The sequence below is a fragment of the Charadrius vociferus genome, unplaced genomic scaffold (assembly GCF_000708025.1).
Source record: "Charadrius vociferus isolate BGI_N301 unplaced genomic scaffold, ASM70802v2 scaffold201, whole genome shotgun sequence".
NCBI lineage: Eukaryota > Metazoa > Chordata > Aves > Charadriiformes > Charadriidae > Charadrius > Charadrius vociferus.
Genome location: NW_009646936.1, coordinates 1,356,782 through 1,375,326, shown reverse-complemented (window position 1 = coordinate 1,375,326; position 18,545 = coordinate 1,356,782). Strand labels below are relative to the sequence as shown.

The 18,545-nt window shown below is 46.8% G+C and overlaps 1 protein-coding gene across 1 annotated transcript in view; it reads right to left on the bottom strand.

The window, feature by feature from the left end:
• Positions 1-17,717, bottom strand: part of TIAM1 (T-cell lymphoma invasion and metastasis 1) — an 83,022-nt gene extending 65,305 nt beyond the window's left edge. Inside the window, exons 1-2 of the mRNA XM_009894894.1 lie at positions 16,749-17,717; positions 1,100-1,547 (exon numbers count right to left, since the gene is read on the bottom strand). Of these exons, the coding sequence (XP_009893196.1) occupies positions 1,100-1,547; positions 16,749-17,717 (1,417 nt within the window). The remainder of the gene's footprint in view (positions 1-1,099; positions 1,548-16,748) is intronic.
• Between the last annotated feature and the right edge of the window lie 828 nt (positions 17,718-18,545).

Here is an 18,545-nt window from a genome sequence, read left to right as displayed (position 1 = left end):
AGAGCTGGCACCTAACTTTGCTGCTGGTTTTAAAAGTGCTGCAAATTAAAACAAACAAACAAACGAAAGTGCTCTAAAAAAAAGCACTCTGGGGAGGACAGGGCTTTAACCATACTGAGCTTTTTGGTAGTCCCACCTACAGCAGGAGACATAGCTCTGCCTCCCCTGCCTCACAGGCGAGGCCGGTTGTGGCCGGGGAGAGGGAGGCCAGTCCCAAAACCCTGCAAGTATTGCTTTCCGTTTTACTGCTGATGCAACCGCATGAAGATTAATTAGAGGATGCTTTAGGAGGCCAGCTCCTGAGTTTTGCTGCTCCGTTAACATTTATGTGCATTTATAAGCACTCAGACCCCGAACAGGGCTGGAGCACCCTCCTTGCAGAAACTGGAAAAATTCATAGAGAAAAGTGTCTGCGGCCCAGGCAGCCAAGGAGGTTGCGGCAGGGCAGCCGGGTGCCGAGGGCTGCCCACCACAAGATGGGTGACACAGTCAGAGTCAACATCTCCCAAGTCACAAGACAGCCTCGATGACCAAACCGTGGCTTCCTGTCCACACCGCAGATGTGCTGCAACTCGCTGGGTGCCTGTACTCATGAAGCACATCTCAGAGAAGGAGAGGCCAACGGCACCAAGTGCGAGAGTTGCAAGAGGAATGCAAAGACAGAGCCCCTGTTTGAACTCATGTCGGTGTCGTCACCAGCAAACTCCCACTGTCACGTGCCTGCGGCTGCACATGGGTATTTAGCTTGTTAGCAGGCCATAGACATGCTTCTTAAAGGTAACACCCAATGCTGGGGGAAGCCACCCTAGGTGGTGCCGTCAGGACTCGGAGGAGGGTACGAACCCCACTTCAGTGCAGCGCAGTCATGTGTCTTGGACTACACACGCGTCATAATGTGAGCACATTGACAACCATCAAATAAAACCCCCCTCTGAAAAACATCAGGACCACTTCCTCATACTTGATGTTAATTATACTGAAGTTCACAGCAGCTTTTGTTAAGAGTCTAGGCATCTGGTTTCCTCATCTGCAGCAATACACAACCCACAGGACACCGCGGACACCCATCTGGATAAGCCCTTGCACACTTGCTCTGTACCTTTTAGGGAAACCCAGTAGTGCTTCCATTTCCTGCGCGTGGCCGACTCCACTTTCTTGTTCTTTTTGTGCACCAGGAAGTTTTTCACTGCCAGAGCACCGGCTTTCCGTACTGTGCCTTGGGCGGCCGTCAGAAGGATGTCAGACTGCCCCGGGGAGCTGAGGGTGCCACTGCTCTGCTCGTCGCTGAGGGCAGAGCCGGCCTCCTCCAGGTTCTCGCTGTTGGTGGTGCTCATCTCCAGCTCCCGGCGGAAGTTCTCGTACACCCCCTGGCGAAGCCCATCACCCGTTGAGCTGCTCCCGCTGTCGCTGCCGATGAAAGCCCGACTGGCCGTCGGGGAATAACTTGAGTTGGTAGCATTGGAGCGTCTAGAAAGGAGGTCAGTGTCGGTGGCTGCTCCCTCAATCCCACTGTCGGTGAACTCGCTCCCCTCACCTGCGTTGACGTCCTAGTTGCAAGAGAGACACAGTGTGAGATGAAGAGCCTGGCTGAGCCTGGCCTTCTGGAGACACCAACAGAACCCAGAATGCCCAGTTGGCACCACTTTTCTTCACACCCCCATTTTGTCTGGCACTGGAAAGGCCCCATCTCTTTTTCTTCCAAAGACAAATAACTGGAAGAAAAGGTGGGGTAGGCAGAACTTCCAGCACACTTTAGGAAAGACCAGTCATACATGCACGATTTCAGGTGGTGCCTCTACAGCTTTAGCATTTTGGAATATAAGAGGCAGCATCATCTGTTTACATTAAGCTAAGTTAACAGTGCTAAAGGTTTTGCAAAAGGAGAACATATGGTAGCAAAAACTGGCAGTGTCAAGAAAAGCAGCAATCAACCTACGCATTTTGAAAAGAAAACATTGATATTGTACATTCACACCTACAGTCGAAGATACATTTTAGACATCTCAAGATTGTCACTTGCAAATTATATAACTAAAAAGGTACTTCTTTTTTCTCCTAAAAAGTCAATGTATTTGAGATTATTTCTGTTTTGTGTCACTTCTACATCAGAAATCCTAATGATGGAGCAGAATCCCACGGTGATGGACCCTTCCAAAAATACCGTAACAACAGAAGACCCTTCCTGGTCCCCAAGAACTTGCAGTTGAAGGATCAGATGAAACAAGAATATGGCTGGCTTGAGCAAGACATGAAACAAGACCGAATTCAGGTTTCGAAGGCTGAGTGGCTCAGCTTGCCCCCTGCAACAAGGCTGGTGCCCTAAGGGGGCTAAACTCTACCATCTCAGCACCCAAAGGCATCTGTGGCAGTTTTTGAAGGAGGACAAATAAAAGCCAAGCCCTGTAAGTGGAGAGAAATATCTTATGTTAGACACTCAAGAGAAGAGGGAGCCAGGGAAGAAGATGCAAAGAGGTGAGAAATATGGCCAAAACAACAGGAATTTCAGCCTTTACCTCTCCGGCAAGAGCAGCTGGTGCTTGATTTACAAGTTTTTAAAAAAACGAGGAGACTCTAAGAAGAGGTGGCAGAATGCAGTATTTATTTTGAGAGAAAACAAGCTGCTAGGTGTTGGTTCAAGCACCAGATTTCTATGCATCCAAGAGCAGCTCGGCGGAAACCGAGAAACCCTCCACTGGGCTCTGCTTGAAACCTTCCTCCTGTGGAGCAAGAGCTGGATGAAGAAACCTTAGGGGGAGGGGAGGGGTGTTGCTGAATCTGACTAACTTTTAAGGCATTAATTTGTAACGGATGGGCTCGTTCTTTATAAACGCCACCCCTCAAGGGAGACTTGGAGTCCAGCTGGAAGAATAAGCGCTTCCTTCCCCGCTCAATGAGCACAGTTATCCTAGTCAGCCTGGTTATTTAATGCAACACATAGTGATAGACAAGCTGTTCTGGACAGGCCGATATTCCTCTGCTCCCACTGCATGCGAATGAGCTGATCAGGGCTTCCTGTAAGTGCAGTCATCTGCCCATACAGAGCAGTTTTCTCAACCCCATGTTTTTTTCCTGCTGTTCCAATACACTTGTTTTTTGGAAGCCAAATATATTCCCATTTCTTGCAGCACTGCAAAGGAGGGGTATCTGGAGAGGGGAACTGGCGCTGCTCAGAAACCGATGTTTACAAAACACTGTCGCAAGCGAGTTTTTGCACTCCATCACGAAGAGCTGGATGGTGCAACTTCCGACGACAGCCCTCCACCTGAGACCCCACATGTCAGGGAGCCAGGACTGGCACGGCCACTCAACGCTCACGCGCCCAAGGCACTGCCGCTCTGCCAACACAAGCTACATGAGCATAAAACCAAAAAACTGAACCGGATCCCCCGTGTTCACTGGGACAGTTATTCCCAGAGGATGACTGGGGTTTGCATTTGTTTTCTGGGGCCTCCTTCCTCCATAATTTTTTTTAACAGGAAAAAGTGTGTCACGCATACAGCATAAACAAATCTGCATTCTGCGGTGAACATTACATAACAGTGGCAAACAGAAATTATTTGAGGTTTTGAGATTTTTCTTCGGGGTTAATAATAAATATACAATCTGTCTGGTAATTATTTTATCCATGCAATATAAAAAGTATAAACACAATTCCAAAATTTTAGCTGTTGTAACTTTCAGGAAGCCTATCTCATGCTTTAACTAGAATTAGTCAGTTTAAAAAATAAAGAGCTACCAAAACAGTCCACCAACCTGAGTGAGACAGGATTTGTAATTTTGCCTGCCAGCATATGCACAAAACTTTCTTGGTGCTTTTAGTAGATGGAGTATTTTTTTCAAAAACAGAAGTGCACCCAGAGATGTTCAAGCACAGCACTGCAATGCAGGTTCTCGAGGTTCCTCGTGCCCTGTGTGACACAGCCTTCTTCTTGTGTAACCTTGATGAGACACAGTACTAATTGCATCAGTTTCCCTGTCCCTAAATGGGGATTATACAGATACAGGGACATAATGGCTTACTATTTATAAAAAAACGAAAGGATGGAAAACTCAGAGTGAACGTTATATACACTCATGAACTTCAATTGTAGCACATTTTGCAAATATCTTTATAATCTTTACCACAATGCAACTGATAGGCTGGATGGGTCAAAACATCTTTCAGTATAATGCTGCAGCCCTGCCCCTAATCTTCCTCTGCTCCCTGCCCTCCCTTTTCCTCTCTTAAATACCCCGTATCAAAGACTTCTTGACAACCGATGCAAGCCCTTTGGTAGGAGGAGGGTTTCGGCATACAAAGGTCAGAACGGTTCAAAACCTACAGCCTGCTAATATTGTTCACGCTCATGAATTATGAAACGTAGCATTGAGTGAGCTTAGCGCTTTCGGAAGTCCGCTGTATGAGAAGATCGGTCTCGGGGTTAGTAGGGTTAAGAGAATTCATTGCACAGGTCTCTGACTTCTGAGTTCCTGCTGCAATGTCAGCTCATTCTCATCAGAGGGTATGAAAAGCTTTCAAGAAGCAGCCAGCATCTGCTCTGGCCATCTCACAGTGCTCTAATCCACACACTGAAGGGCATTCAATTAAGAGTTCATCAGAAAGTACCAGCATCTGCTCTGGCCATCTCACAGTGAAGGGCATTCAATTAAGAGTTCAGCAGAAAGTATGGAGGTTCAGTATTGTGCTTCTGCAGAAATGTGCCGAGGCCAAAGGGGTAACACTCCCAAGCCAAGCGACAAACCATGGCAGGGTTTGATGAACGCCATCACTGGGGGCACAGAAACATCCCTGCAAATTTTCAAATGAGGATGCTGAAAATTAAGCATCCCAACTCACACCCTGAGCAGCATGGCTCTCCGCTGATGAGATCGATGTGGATACATGGGCCTCTAGCTTTGGTGTCCAGCTGCAAAGTACCTACTGACATGGCCACCAGAGGCTACTGCTCAGAAGCAAAGCATACATTGCATAACCTTGATGAGGGCTATGTAAAATTACTCAGGCTTCCTGCTCAGATTCTCAAAGGGCCCTGCGGGTGACAGCAACTTCTCTCTCCTCCAAGGAAGACTTATTACCATCCCAGGTCCATGATGGTGTGCACCACAGAGGCTTGCTAACAAAACAGGTATTTCACTCCTCAGCAGATGGAGTTCCCAGGAAAAGACTCTTGAGGCCAAGAGTCAACTGCAGACATGGCTCAGTCTTCCGCCCTCTGACTCTTGCCCAGCCTCCCTGCGGCTCTCCACCAGGATGCTGATGGCATGTGCTAGGCACATCACAGGAGCTGGGAGACAGCTGAAGACTGCAGAATGCATGTTTCTGAAGCCCACAGTTTTGGACATTATACACACATTATAAGAAATCACCAGCACGTAACTCAGGACTTGTAATTACTATAATCAAGGAGCTCTGTTTTATTTCACTGGCTAAAACCCCCCAAAAGTTTCATTTAGCTCTGTGTAAGATTCAGGACACTGCACCTGATATTTTGCACCTCACCGGAGATCTTGTGTTTTGCATTTTCAGGCTGGCAAACAGCTGTCTCCACACAGAGGAATACTTTTGCCTGGAGAGACCATCCCATGAACCAAGTGCAGGACTGGAACTAAAATGTCTGCTACCCTGCTTAGCCTTCCCACTGGGGTTTACCTAGCTTCGGGCTTGGGAGGACAAGAGGGCAAAGCAAGAGGGAGGTGGAAATCATTAAATTGGTCACACCAAGTAGAAAGCATGTAGCAAAGAAAAGAAAGCATATTTCCTCCAAGACAGAGAGATGGGGGAAATCGTGGGAATAGCAGTTCTCGGCATTTTGCACACACAACAGGTCTTAGTCCATAGGGACAACAAACTGAATAAACAAAGGGCTTTGTCCCTTAGATTTAAGATTGCTCAGTGGAAAGCAGGGAGAAAGTCACATAAAGAGCACTGGCTAAAGAAGGGAACTAAACAGGCTCTAGCGACTGTGCTGCACTATGTGCCCTGATGGAGAGGTGGTAAGCAGTAGCACAACATCCACCAGGATCTGGGATGCCTGCTGCTGCTGAAGATGACAAGAGGAGCAGCACCGTTTCTTCCACTGGCAGTGCTACCATACCGGTTGCAAATGCCCAGGGTTTATGAAAAGCAGTTCAGCAGACAGCAATGGAGGGAAAGGTGGAATGCCTGACGCCAGAGAGGTACACCACACAATGAGAAACCAGAGACGGACTGAACGGTGCCGTTGTTACCAACAAGAACGCAGCGAGGCTCAGCAAGCAGGCCACGTGCCAGGACAGCTACAACAGCCCTAATAGCATTCAAGTGTAATGAAGTGGAATTATCACAGCCCCATCAAATGCAGAGAACAATTTAACTGATGAACCAATTGGATAAAATATTAGTGAAAGTATTAACAACCCACTTAAACATATGTTTTTTCCTCACATGAACACTGGGTTTCATGCAAAGCAAGACAATGGGGAATAAAACTGTAATGCAAGCTACATCAAGCTAATGTACTTGGTGCTGTAGCTTTTGCACGCTCACTTGATAGTCACACCTCTATATGTCAGCTACAGCCACATTGGTTAATCTTCTTGCTAGATTTAGAAGACAGACAGAAAAAAACCCTTTTGCTTTAGAAAAAATGTCTACCTTCAGCTAGCAAAAATCAGGCAAAAAGGTTTGGGACAGGTTCCAAGTGTCTTTGTCCTCTTGTTGAACATATTTGCTACTGGCCTCTGCTAGCAAGAGACCACCGGATGGGATAAGCCTTGCCCAACTGTCCCGCCCATGACTGGACACATTCAGATCACTTGCAATAACAATGCACTTCCCAAACTTCCCACCAACAGCCATGTTACAGACACTATTAAAATGGCTTGGTGAATCACTTTCTTCTGCTTGACTGACAGCAGTGATTCATGGGCACTTTAGGCACATGGGACTGATTTAGTAGGAAAACTCTTACTTCCCTAATATAAATAGTTCCTTGTGTAGTTAATACCTCTTTCTAAATTAACCATTATATTAAAAGTACTCGTTAGTAAAAGACGACTCAGTGGGGTTTTTTTCTTAGAAGGGCCTCCCTCCAAGAGAATGCAAATCCTCTGTTCCCCGTCCTGTTTAGCAACAGAGCAATAAGATGTTCTCATTCAGCAACAGCCTGAAATTGCACATAACCTGTCTGGTTGCTAGTTAGGCAAGCACCACAGAATACATTTAAAATAGATGGGTAAGCAGCTTGATGGTTTGCATGCTTTCATGTGCCTGGAGTCTCTTTGAAGCTCCTATGCAGAAAAAGATTGGTCTGATAAGTTTTTCCTTTCTTTTCAGTATTGACTCTACCATCATTTAATGGTCACGGTGGTCTGTTAAGGTATGACTTGCTCCAAATCAAAATACTGTCCTTTCTCCAGACTAACTTGAACACCTGGTAATGAATGCATTGGAAGATTTATCTGTCTTAAAAAGAGTCAAAACATTCCAAGAAGCAAAGATAAATCATAACTTGTGATTGAAACCTGAGTGGGAGAAATGGTTTCAAAGCTGCAATAGACAAACACAAAAGCAACTCCATAGCTTGTTCTGTCTGGGGGAATACAGTTTTGAAGACTGTTACAAACATACCAAATCACGTCCCATAACTCACTGTAAAGTCAGAGACATTATTATAATGACATGAAGAGATCTGCTACCACAGCAACGAGCAAAGCCCCTCAGACAGATGCTGGGAGTTGATAGGAAAGAAGGCTGAGAAGATATCTGCACCTCTGTGTACAGCAGGACAGTACTATATGAGAACTAGGCAGGACGCACCAGACTGACCGCAGGCTTTGGAAAACTAAACTGACAGCCACAAACCAACACGGGCCAACTGCCGTTTTCTGCTGGATTGGTTGGGTCTTGTTTACACCTCCTAGGAGGGCTCCCAAGTCCAGCGAGGTACAGTTGCAAGCCAACTGCAATTTGTATGTGGATACCAGACTGAGGTGCTGGGTTTGTTACCTTTGGGAATTCGAAGAGATCAGATACTGATATGTACAAGCAGCTTTGGCTCCTACTTTTGTGTACTCACCGCGCTGGTGCAACAGTTCTTCAGACGTCTGAAAGAATCAAAATTTAAAAAAAAACAAACAACCCAAACCTTTACATGCGTTATTAAAGCTGCTTGGAGTGGTTTAATAAGCAAGCAGGTTTTGGCCATGGTTTTCCGAAATCAAATTTACTCCTGACAAAACAGGTATTATCCCAGACCTCTAGATATTTCTCCTACCAGTAAGCTTCACTCTTATTATGAAAGGATGAATCACAGTCACAGGTTTCTGGGCAATAAACCCTGGGAAAGTCTTAAGGCACAGATTTCAATGGATTTTGGTTCCAGGATTCCTTTGTGAACTTGTCTTGGTGAATGCTATACAGTGTAATTTGGCACCTTGGAAAGACAGACAAGGTACTGGGTGCCAGGCACCCAGAAGGTACTTGACTATAGGAAGGAGATGTGCATCCCCTTTGCTCCTGCAGTACAGGCAGGTAGCCAACACCAATGTATAAGCATTCATCAACCCCATTTCCTTTGCAGGCAACTCTGACTGATACATGTGGCTGTTACCTCAGTATTACACTTTGCTCCACATTAAGCTATCACATTAGCTTGGTGCCTCTAAGACAGGGTTTGGGAACATTTTTGGTTCACTGACGCCACAGACATTTTCCAGCTAATATGTGGGCCCTTCCAGAAAGATCATCTCTGTAGACCACCATGCTTCCCCACGGAGCCTGCTTTTCTTAGCTGACTTAGATACCTTAAAGGAAAATTATGGACCTACAGGGACTCCTGCAGCAGTCAGGAAAGTACAACCCTGGAGGACTTGTCGGCTGTGAGATAGAAAATGCTGACACTGTCCCCCATAAAGCTGCAGGGAAGAACATAGGACAGCTTTACCCTTCTCTCCAAGGTACTGTGCAGAGCTCTTCACTGACTCAGGACAGTTCTGGCATCAGTTTGTTCTCTGTTCATGTTCATAAAGTTAAGTTTTGCATCCCTAAGAGCTGAAGGATTGAGGTAAATGGAAGGGGGACGATGTTTTGATTTTGCTTTTTAATAACATGAGCGAAATCCAAGCCTGTGAGAGAATGCGTGAAGGACAAGAGAGCCCTTAGCAGGAAACAGCACAAAGCACTACCATGGGACCTGAGCACACTGGCTCTTCCCTGGCTTTAGCGCTGACTTTTAAGGGGTGCTAAAGTATATAATACCGCAAACGAGAATCAACCTATAATCCAGTAAAGCCTCTTGCAGTGTGGTCCCTGCACACAGCTTCCGACACCTGTGCGGATCTGCAGTGGACGCCCGCTTTCCATCCCCAGCAGTGGGAGGAAGTCTCAGTTCTTGAGTGCTGCGGCGTTTAATCCCTCTGTTCCCAAATGATATGCCGAGGACCCCCCAAAACTTACCTTGCTTTCATCTCAATGGACCACCCAGATGAAGAAAGTTTCTAGAGGGATTGAGCTAACCATAAACTAACACAAGCAGCCTAACCAGGCTTGAGTTAAACAAATGGCAACATGCCCAACCAAAATCCTTGAAGTAAAATACAGGGTTAGGTTACTTTTTGTTCGCTCAATGCCAACAAGAGGCAATTCTTCCCAAGAAATGTAAGAGGGGGCAGAAGTGGGGAAGAGGGAAAGCTGCTAGAACAGCAGCTTGAAATCAAAACGTATCATCTAGGAGGTGTTCACCTGAACAATCACCTAACTTAAGGGAGCGGGGAAACATGTGCACAGGATCACACGCTGAAGCTCTCTGAAAAGAAATGTTTCGGTAGAGCACTTCACTGGAAAGGATCACTGCTGCAAATTGCATCCATCTAAGTAAGCACAGCCCAGCAAACAAGCAGCTGGGGCAACCTGTCTGTGATTTTTAAGTGGAAAGTACTTGAGACTAAAAACATGCAGTGTATATAGCTTTACAGAGAATACAATTATTGCCAGTGGTGCAAGCACTTCAGATGTATAAATGACAAAGTCCTGTTTAAAAAAAAACATGCCTGAATGGAGCTAGATCAGGTATCAGGACTGCCGATTTGCTTTCCATTGGCTTCAGACCAAGAGCAAAGGAAGAAAAACAAATTAAGATCTTAGAAAGAGTATCAAAATATTTGCCAGCACAGACCAAAACACTCATTTTCACATGCTCCTTTCCCTGACAATATTGGGGCAGAGTTGTGTGCTCTGAAGGGAGTGACTGCTATTTGCTTTAAAATATCCTGAATAGGCAATACCTGATCTAATCTCACCCATCTGGGAAGGGCAGTCTGGTGACAGAGCAGGGAAACCCTCTGAGTTCAGATCTGAAGCCCTCTATTCAAGCTTTCCCCTAGGCTCACGCTGAATCCACTTCCAGTTAGCCAGGCTATAAACACCTCATTTGGTCTAGGCATTAAATCGGTCTGGTCATTCAGACACACTGAGGGCTGCCAGGCTGGCAGCCAGCAGCACCCAAGATGTGGATTCACAAGCAGTTTACAGGGGTGCAAGCTTGGGCTGCCACCAAAATGAGCGGTTACCCCTCCCCCCAAGCCCATTTCCACCCCTTCCTTTAACTTGGTGCCCTGTGGCTAGTAGCTGAAAACAGAGAAGTTTGGTTTTAATGGGGTTGTTTGCCTGGAGGCTCAGTAAAATGACCAGCTGACCAGTGCTCTTAGGTGGGATTCAGCCCCTTGAGTCACCAGAACCAAACCATCCGACTCAAAGATCTCTGGCTTTTGGAGATTTGGAGCATGGCTCAGGCTATATCCGAGACCTTGGGAATGACCTCCATCTGAAAGGCACTATGAGACTGCATGAACAGGGGCTCAAATCAGTGAGATACACACTACCGCAGAAAAACAGCAACATCTTACTTTTAGGCACTTACTAAACTATGTCTCATTAATTATAATTTAATGATACACAACTTTGTCTTTATTTCTTTCCTCTATTCCATCTGGAGTCAAGCGACTAAGATTAAAGGTCTGGGACAATCTGATTAAGAATCATATTTAGGGTGAAAATAGCTATGTTTTCCAGACTACAGACTGAGATGTACAGAATCACTTTACTAGGAGCTGCTGAAGACACGCTGCCTGGAAAAGCGATGACCGAGGAGGGCTATAAGAGCAGGCTGTAAGGTCACAAGTGTTATGTAGAGAGTGAACAGGATGCAGTGGAAGCCAGAAGGAGAAAATGATTTCAGAAAAGAGAATTCATGGGGGACAGGTCAACCCAACAGTCTTGGATGCATTCCTCGCTCAGGAAGACTAAAATCGCTAATTTTCTGGAATCGGAAAGAATGCCCTAAAGGAAAGTTCACCCTGTACTCTCCCCATTTCTTTCTTTTCCTGAGCACTTGGTATTTGGGGAACAAGGTACTGGGCTGGACAGTGCTTTCATGTGACTGACCCAGTGTGGTCCTTTTACATTTTGAGGTTATGTCCTCTATGCCACAAAACCATTTGTGAAAAAGTTTTACAAAACTTAAAAACAAGTATCAGCTCTCTGGAGTGTAGCCATCCTACATAATGTAATGAAACACTATAACCTGTTATAAAATTCCCTGAGATAGTAAAAAAATAGTATCGACTGGAAAGATACTCTAATTTTAGACTTGTTTCTCTGTATTTCCTGATCTAATTCCCACAAAAACCTTGGTTTCATCTCCTGCATATTCTGCATTTTTTTTTCATATAGGATATTTCATTTTTTTTAAAGACTTGAGATCCCAAATTCCTTCAGGCTACCTACAGAGGCCTAAAAATAGTAACGAACTCGAAAATCGGACAGAAGGGGATTTCATGCGCCAAGGACATAGCCTGGGGCTGGCGTGGGGCTGGCGCTGAAGGAGGCGCAGTTTCCAAGTCAGGCAGGCAGGAAGCTTGTTCACTCTCCCCCTGCTCAGCTTCACAACAAACACTGGAGTGAAGACACCGTAAACATGGTTCCCTTTTCCTGCAGAGTCCAGGGACATCTCCTTGCTGCTCCTTCTCAAAAGTTATGTAAAAAACCTGGAGTGCACCATTGTAATGCTAATGCTGGAATTGAGCTTTCTGGAAGAAATCACAAACTGGGCTATCAAGCTCAGAGAGGAAGAGCCACCCTTCTCATATGCGAGTGGTTGACCATGCAGAAATGCTTTGGCCACTGTGTCTCCTTGGATTTTAACGCACACAGGAATCAGATCATGCTCTAAATACTGCTTGCAAAACACCATCGCTTCCCTAGAAAATACAGTCCACCTACAATTTCACACCTCCAAGGGACTACTCCTAATGTCTTCCCCACAAAGCAAATACCAGCCCCAGAAGCCCATGGAGGACTCTGGCTTCGATGGCCACTGCCATCACCACCTCAACCATCAAGAAAACCACATGGGGAGGAGCGGGACCTGCAGGGCCGGAGCCTTGCACCAGGTAGGGCCATCTCATGCCAATCTGCAGCAGACGCCCATGAACAGACATGCTGCTGGAAACATGGCCTGGCAACCAGATTTTGGCATGTGATCTCAACATCTGTGCATGCAAGGATGACTTCACCCAACTGTAGCGGAGTCTGAAATGTCAAAAGAGGTTCATGCCCTATGCGAGGCTGTATCCCCCATATTTGACGGTCTAAAGAAAAGAGCAGTCAGAAATTATCCACAGAGGGGGAACATGGAATAAGGAGGTGGCAAGATGGGCTTGGAAGTTGCACAAAACCGTATCTCAAGGTTTCCACTCCCTAATTCCCCTCCTGAAACTTCAATTACCGCTCACAACAGCAGGGGTGCATGTGGTTACATTCGTCTCTGAACATCCACCAGGAGGAGAAGGGAGTGTCCCGCAGGCAGATGTTTAGCTGCGAGCAGGACACAACAGGGCCATTTCACAAAAATCTGGATCCCAACAAGCAGGTTGTAGGATCCTGGGGATCTCACAACCCACAGTAAGAACAAGCTGTATCCAACCGGAGTGTGTCTCTCTTCAAGCAAAAATGGGTGAAAATGTCAGCCAATTAAGCTTTTTCCACCTACGTCACATCAGCTCCAAAAGCCAAACAGGATCCCAGCAGAGCTCCCCGGGAAGTCTCGCTTCAGCAGAGCTGAACCCTTAATGTTAAAATGTTACAAAAAACAGAACTGCTGCGTGGGTGCCCCAAAGCCACCCTGTGAATATTAATCGCCTGTGCATATTGAATATAATTGTCTCTCCAGTATTAAAAAGCTCTCCTCAATTAGTGGAAAGTGACTCCCACAGTTCAATTTAAGGTTTAAATTTGGAAGGGAGAGATTTTCTTTTCTTTTTTGTTTTTCTTTTCCTTTAATATAAACCACGTACTTCTAAAGAACCCATGGATAAGGCATTATAAGAAAACACATACAGCTGTGATTCTGGCATCTCCTTTCTGTGACACATTCAAGGATGTGTATTCCGAGTAGCAGTGGTCAGCACACCACAAAAATTAGAGCTGCTGGCAACTTCTAATAAATTTAGCCTGTGTAGAAAATGCAATGATGTACATATAGCTGAACATGCATGTCACAGTGGCTGGATTCAGGAACCAAACACAAGGGCACAAACCCATTACCGTAGTCTCAGATATACACTGCGCTCGGCCTCTCCTGCTTTCAGGGATCTCTTTGGGAACTAGACTAGTCAAAAGCTACCTACAAGCGGCCGTCAGGACCTTTCAGTATTTCTAGCACCAGGGCAGGTAAGACTAAAAAATCATGCAAATATCCCAGCTACAACTCTCCAAAAACTGAAAAAAACCCCACTGGCAAATACAAACCCAAATTCTTGTGAAGATGGGAAACAGTGATCTGGGCAGAAACTTCACTCCTGGCTACAAGGCTTACTTAGGTGACTTTGAACAAGGGAACTACTCTGCACTGTTAAATAAAACAGGAACAGCGACAAGTCAATGGCCTGGAGATCAAGAGGGAAAACTGTCCGACACCGTCTTTCACTTGGCCTTGGGTCACCTTTGTGTGGTGCCCCTGTGGCCCTAAGACATAACTATTACTTTGTGGGATCAGGATGGGGGAAGGCAGTTCAAAAGGCTGGAAAAAAACATAAAAGTTTTGCCTCAGTCCACTGAATTTTTTTTGTATCATGAAATGTTTTACAGCGTGAGGACATATATAGCAGGCTCTGGGGCAGTGCTCAAGGTGGTCATCAAAGAGCGTGAAGCCCATTGAGAAAGTGTTGAAAGACTGGGGAGGGAAGAGGGAAACAAAATTCCCTGAACTGTGGTGAAGTACCGGCTGGCACAGGCAAACACACATTAACAGCAAAGCAGTAAGGGCATCAGCTCTACATCTCAGCTTTTACCGTCTCAGATAGGGTAACCATCACGCTCTACTTCTTCACACCAGGGGTGTCGAGCAGAGCGCTGAGATATTGTCAGACTGAGGACCTGGTACAGAGACAGGTTGGTAGTTTTCCTCCCCTCACCCTATCCAAAGCCACCTAATCAGGTTCACCAAGGAACTAGTCCTTTTACTTTGTGTGCAAATTTGAACTTCCTTTTTGCTCTATCAAACACATAATGACAGTCATTTCCCTAAGCTTGTTAAAGGTAGGCTTGGGCTAACATGACTTCATTGCTGACAAGTATCTTATACTTACTGTATGCTGCTAGGATTAAAGACTTGGAAGGAATTTTGACCTTTCCAAAGCTTTAATTTTCTTGAATTTATACGTGATAATAATCACTGCCAAGACTTCTTATAGCCACCATCTCCAAGCTCAGGAGATAGATCTAGTGAAGCCAGCCCCACAAAGTGATTTCCCTGGGTATAGCTGAGGCCTCGCAAAATGCTACGCAAATTCCTGACTTTCACCAAGTGCCTCAGAGGAATCTTCTCAATGCCGAGATAGGCACCAAGAAGAAAAACAAATGCTTCGCCGTTCACCAGTGACACTGCTCTCTTTTTCTTAAATACACTTGAAAGGGGGCTGGAGGCAGCAGTTGCACCTAACATTCTTCATGAAAGCTATTACGTTCAAGGCTGCCAAATAACATCCTTTTTTTGGGGGGGGGGGTTGTTGTTGTTCTCTTGCTTTTTATCCTGCACTGCCTTGATGGAGCACCAAAGGGTTTCTGTGCTCGCACTGTAAAAATACCTCCGAAAATAAAGAGCTGACTTTAAAGTACAAAGCTGCTGTTGTGGGACGCTGCAGCATCTGTTTTAGCGTGTCATTTTTATATTTAGAAGCAGCGTATCTCCACAGATCAAGCACAGCCGGTAAGTCACTCAGCAACCCCTTCCCATCAGCTCTCACAAGTCAGTGCCAGCCGATGGAGGGGACACATACACACGCACGCTCCTCTTGCCCTCCAACAGCCCTCCGCACCTCTGCAACCTCCTCCACAGCACACTGCAACCTGCCCGACATCTCTAACACTGGTGTCCTGCCCATAGCTCAGCCCAGCAGCAGGACGTGAGCCTGCAACGTGCCACATTTCTCTTTTTCTGGGTCACGCGGCGCGGTGTGTGTAAGGCTGCATGGCATATGTAGGAGAAACCATGCAATAAAATCAGGGGAGTCGCTGAAGCATGCAATCTGGTGCACAGCCCTGACCTGCGCCGCTGGACTGTTCTGTCTGTGTCCCCCAGCCATGTTTCTGAGCCGGTGCCTACGGCTCGAAAATAGTGCATGTAAAAAACACCACAGCCAGCGTCTTCCATTAGGCAGCTGGACCACTGCTCAGAGAACGTCCATCAAGCCAGCTGCATGAACTTAAACCGAGCACAACATGCCCGCAATGTGTATGCCACAGGCGGCTTGTACAGGTGGGCAGGATTTATAGCTCCTTTATCCCACCTTTAAGAGGGGTCTGCCACTTACTGTAAGCAGAATCGCTGTGTGCAGCGCGAGGCGGTGCTGTGTAACTTGATCAGGCAGAACACGGCCAAGAACAGCAGGGCAAAACATAATAAAGACCCAACAGCGGCCGTGAAAGCAAAAGTCACAGGAGTGGTGTTCGGAGGGTGCGAGAAGCACCAGATAGAAAAGCTCATCTTGGCTCTGTGCTGTCTATTAAAGAAGGATAAAGGATGACGGGTATGATGTCCTCCCTGGCTAGGAGAAGCAGCATCTCCTCCATATATCCCCCATGGTTTTTCAGTTTACAGAGGGTAAGCACCGCAGTTTGCAGGACTGGCAGTATCCTGGGAGGGGACAGCACTGTTTCTGGGTGATGTTTTGCACAGATGTGAATGCCAAGTAATTAGAAGAGTGAAATTTCAGCCCAGCGAATGTTTACCATGGAGAGGAGGAGAAACACTCGCAGGTTTTTTCTCTGCTTCCAGCCACAAGAGCCGAGGAGTGCTTGCACGTGTACAGGCAGGGGAGGGTGACGGGACAGGGAGGACACGGAGGGCAGAGAGGGGAGGCACAACCAATGCACGCAAGCTCCCCAAGTGGAGTGATCAGTTTTGGCAGCTACCCTGGGAAAAAAGGCACCGTCAGCACTGCAAAAGACGCAAGAAAATCTTTAGCTGGCAAATGCAGATTTATCTTTCCCAGAGGCAGTGAAGAGTGGAAAAGGCCCAAAGTTGCAGATAAGGAAGGGAGCAGTGATGGGATCAAGCCAGCTCCGGAGACCGGTTAGTTCAGCTCTCTCCTGGATACAGCGCCTCTTTGGAAGGGGGCGTCGAAGGAAAACAGAGCCTGGAAGAACCTGGAAGAGCTTTATCTACAGACACAACTTAGCTTCCATTTTATATAGAATAAAACTGCCTTACCTGAGTAGTTTTCGCCCTTCTGCCTTGCATGCTGTTACTATGGCTAACTTGTGGGTTGGTGGCCCCTTCGGAAAGGCAGTGGGATTTCCTACAGGGCAGCGTATTGTAATTACTGTAGGAAGGCGCATCCTCAGCAGTAACTGATGCCATCTTATGGCTCCCGATATCCGGGATGTCGGACACTAAATTCCGGCAGTACCCTCCAAAGGCGTTTCGCGGGCCTCCATTGACGGTAGCGCTCGGAGTTTTGGGGGAATACAAGTCGCTCATAGAGTTGGCACGCTGGCAGGCAACCAGTGGCTGGGGGCTGCCACCGGCTTCCGTCCCCCGGGTGGCCTCAGCATCCTTCTCCTCGGCCAAGCCCAGGATTTCCTCGTTGCTCGTTAAATGTTCCTGGCTGAGGTCAGAAAGCGAAAACTCCAGGCTGTCCTCACGCCAGATGTCAGCCGATTTGGAGCGCTTCTTCTTGAAGCTGGCCGTCTCCATGAAGTTTGTCCCGTTGGCCGCATATCGATGCGACCTCCCATCACCCTCTGCCAGGAACGGCGGCTCATCCCCGTAGAGCCTGCTCTCCTCCGAGTCAGGCATGCTCTGGACGGAGGCAGCGGTGAGGACGGTGCTGCTGTCCACGCTGGGGGTGACGGAGGAGTCGGTGTGGTAGGAAACAGGCCGCAGGCCCATGTCCACACGGTCCACCCAGATGGGGCTTCCAAAGTCCTCTAGGTTGGCCTCCTGAGCAAAGGGCTCCAGGCCGTTCTCCGCCAGGGACTGGGGGATGCTGGGAGTGCTGCTGGAGCGGGTGCTCACTTCTGAGTTACGGTGGATAATTTTTCCAGAAGAAGCGTGCCGCGTCCGGCGAGAGGCTTTATTGGAGAGGCGAAGCGAGCGGGAAGTGTGCTTGCGGCCCAGGCTGGTGTGCTTGTCTCCATAGAAGGCGTGCTCCACGCTCTGACTCTCCGCGTTTCCCATGGTGTCACAGTCTGCAAGGGAAGAGAGCGGGAACCGTTAAAGATGGCAACCAAACATGCAGGCAAGAAGACAAATGGATACCCCAATACACCCAAAAAGAACTTAAGAGCTTTTTTTTTTTTTTTTTAATAAACCTGTCCTGAAACCTTCACCACTGCTTCCACCAGGTCTCGCAGGACATGCTTAAACAGCAGCAACTTATCCCACAGAATTCATTAAGGGAGCCAGTGACCATACCGGCAAATTTATAAATACAACTCAGTTAAATCAGTATGTAGGAAAAAGTCAGACGATAGCTATGCTGATGTAAACAAAGAATGTAGAAGAGGGAAAGATTGAACCTTGAAGCTTGGTGTGAACTGGAGCCAGTTTACCACCAAAGCCCACTGGCAATCTCAGCTCTGCACGCATTTAGCATTATGACTCTCAGCATTACCTTCGCAATTCCAGCCAACACTACAAACCCCAAAAATCAACAGCTATTGTTTATAAGATGCCAAAAAGTAGATGGATATACACCTTTATCTGAGATTTCACTTTTTCTTTGCTAGGAACTGCGAACTGAAGCACCAAATAGCAAAGTACAAATTCAACTGTTCGGTAGCGAGCTAATGATAGGTTTGATTTCGGGAACAAAAAAACAGTGCAACATTAGGCAGGTACAGAGAGCCCCACACAAGAAAGCCATATTATGAAAAATAAATTAGCATGAGTGACTCAGACTATACAAAAATAACCTTTCCTTCCTACTCACTCTGAAGCAGATAGCTAGATCTAAGCGCTTTGATCTAGCAAGGAGAAAACTGAGCTGGAACACAGGGACTGGGT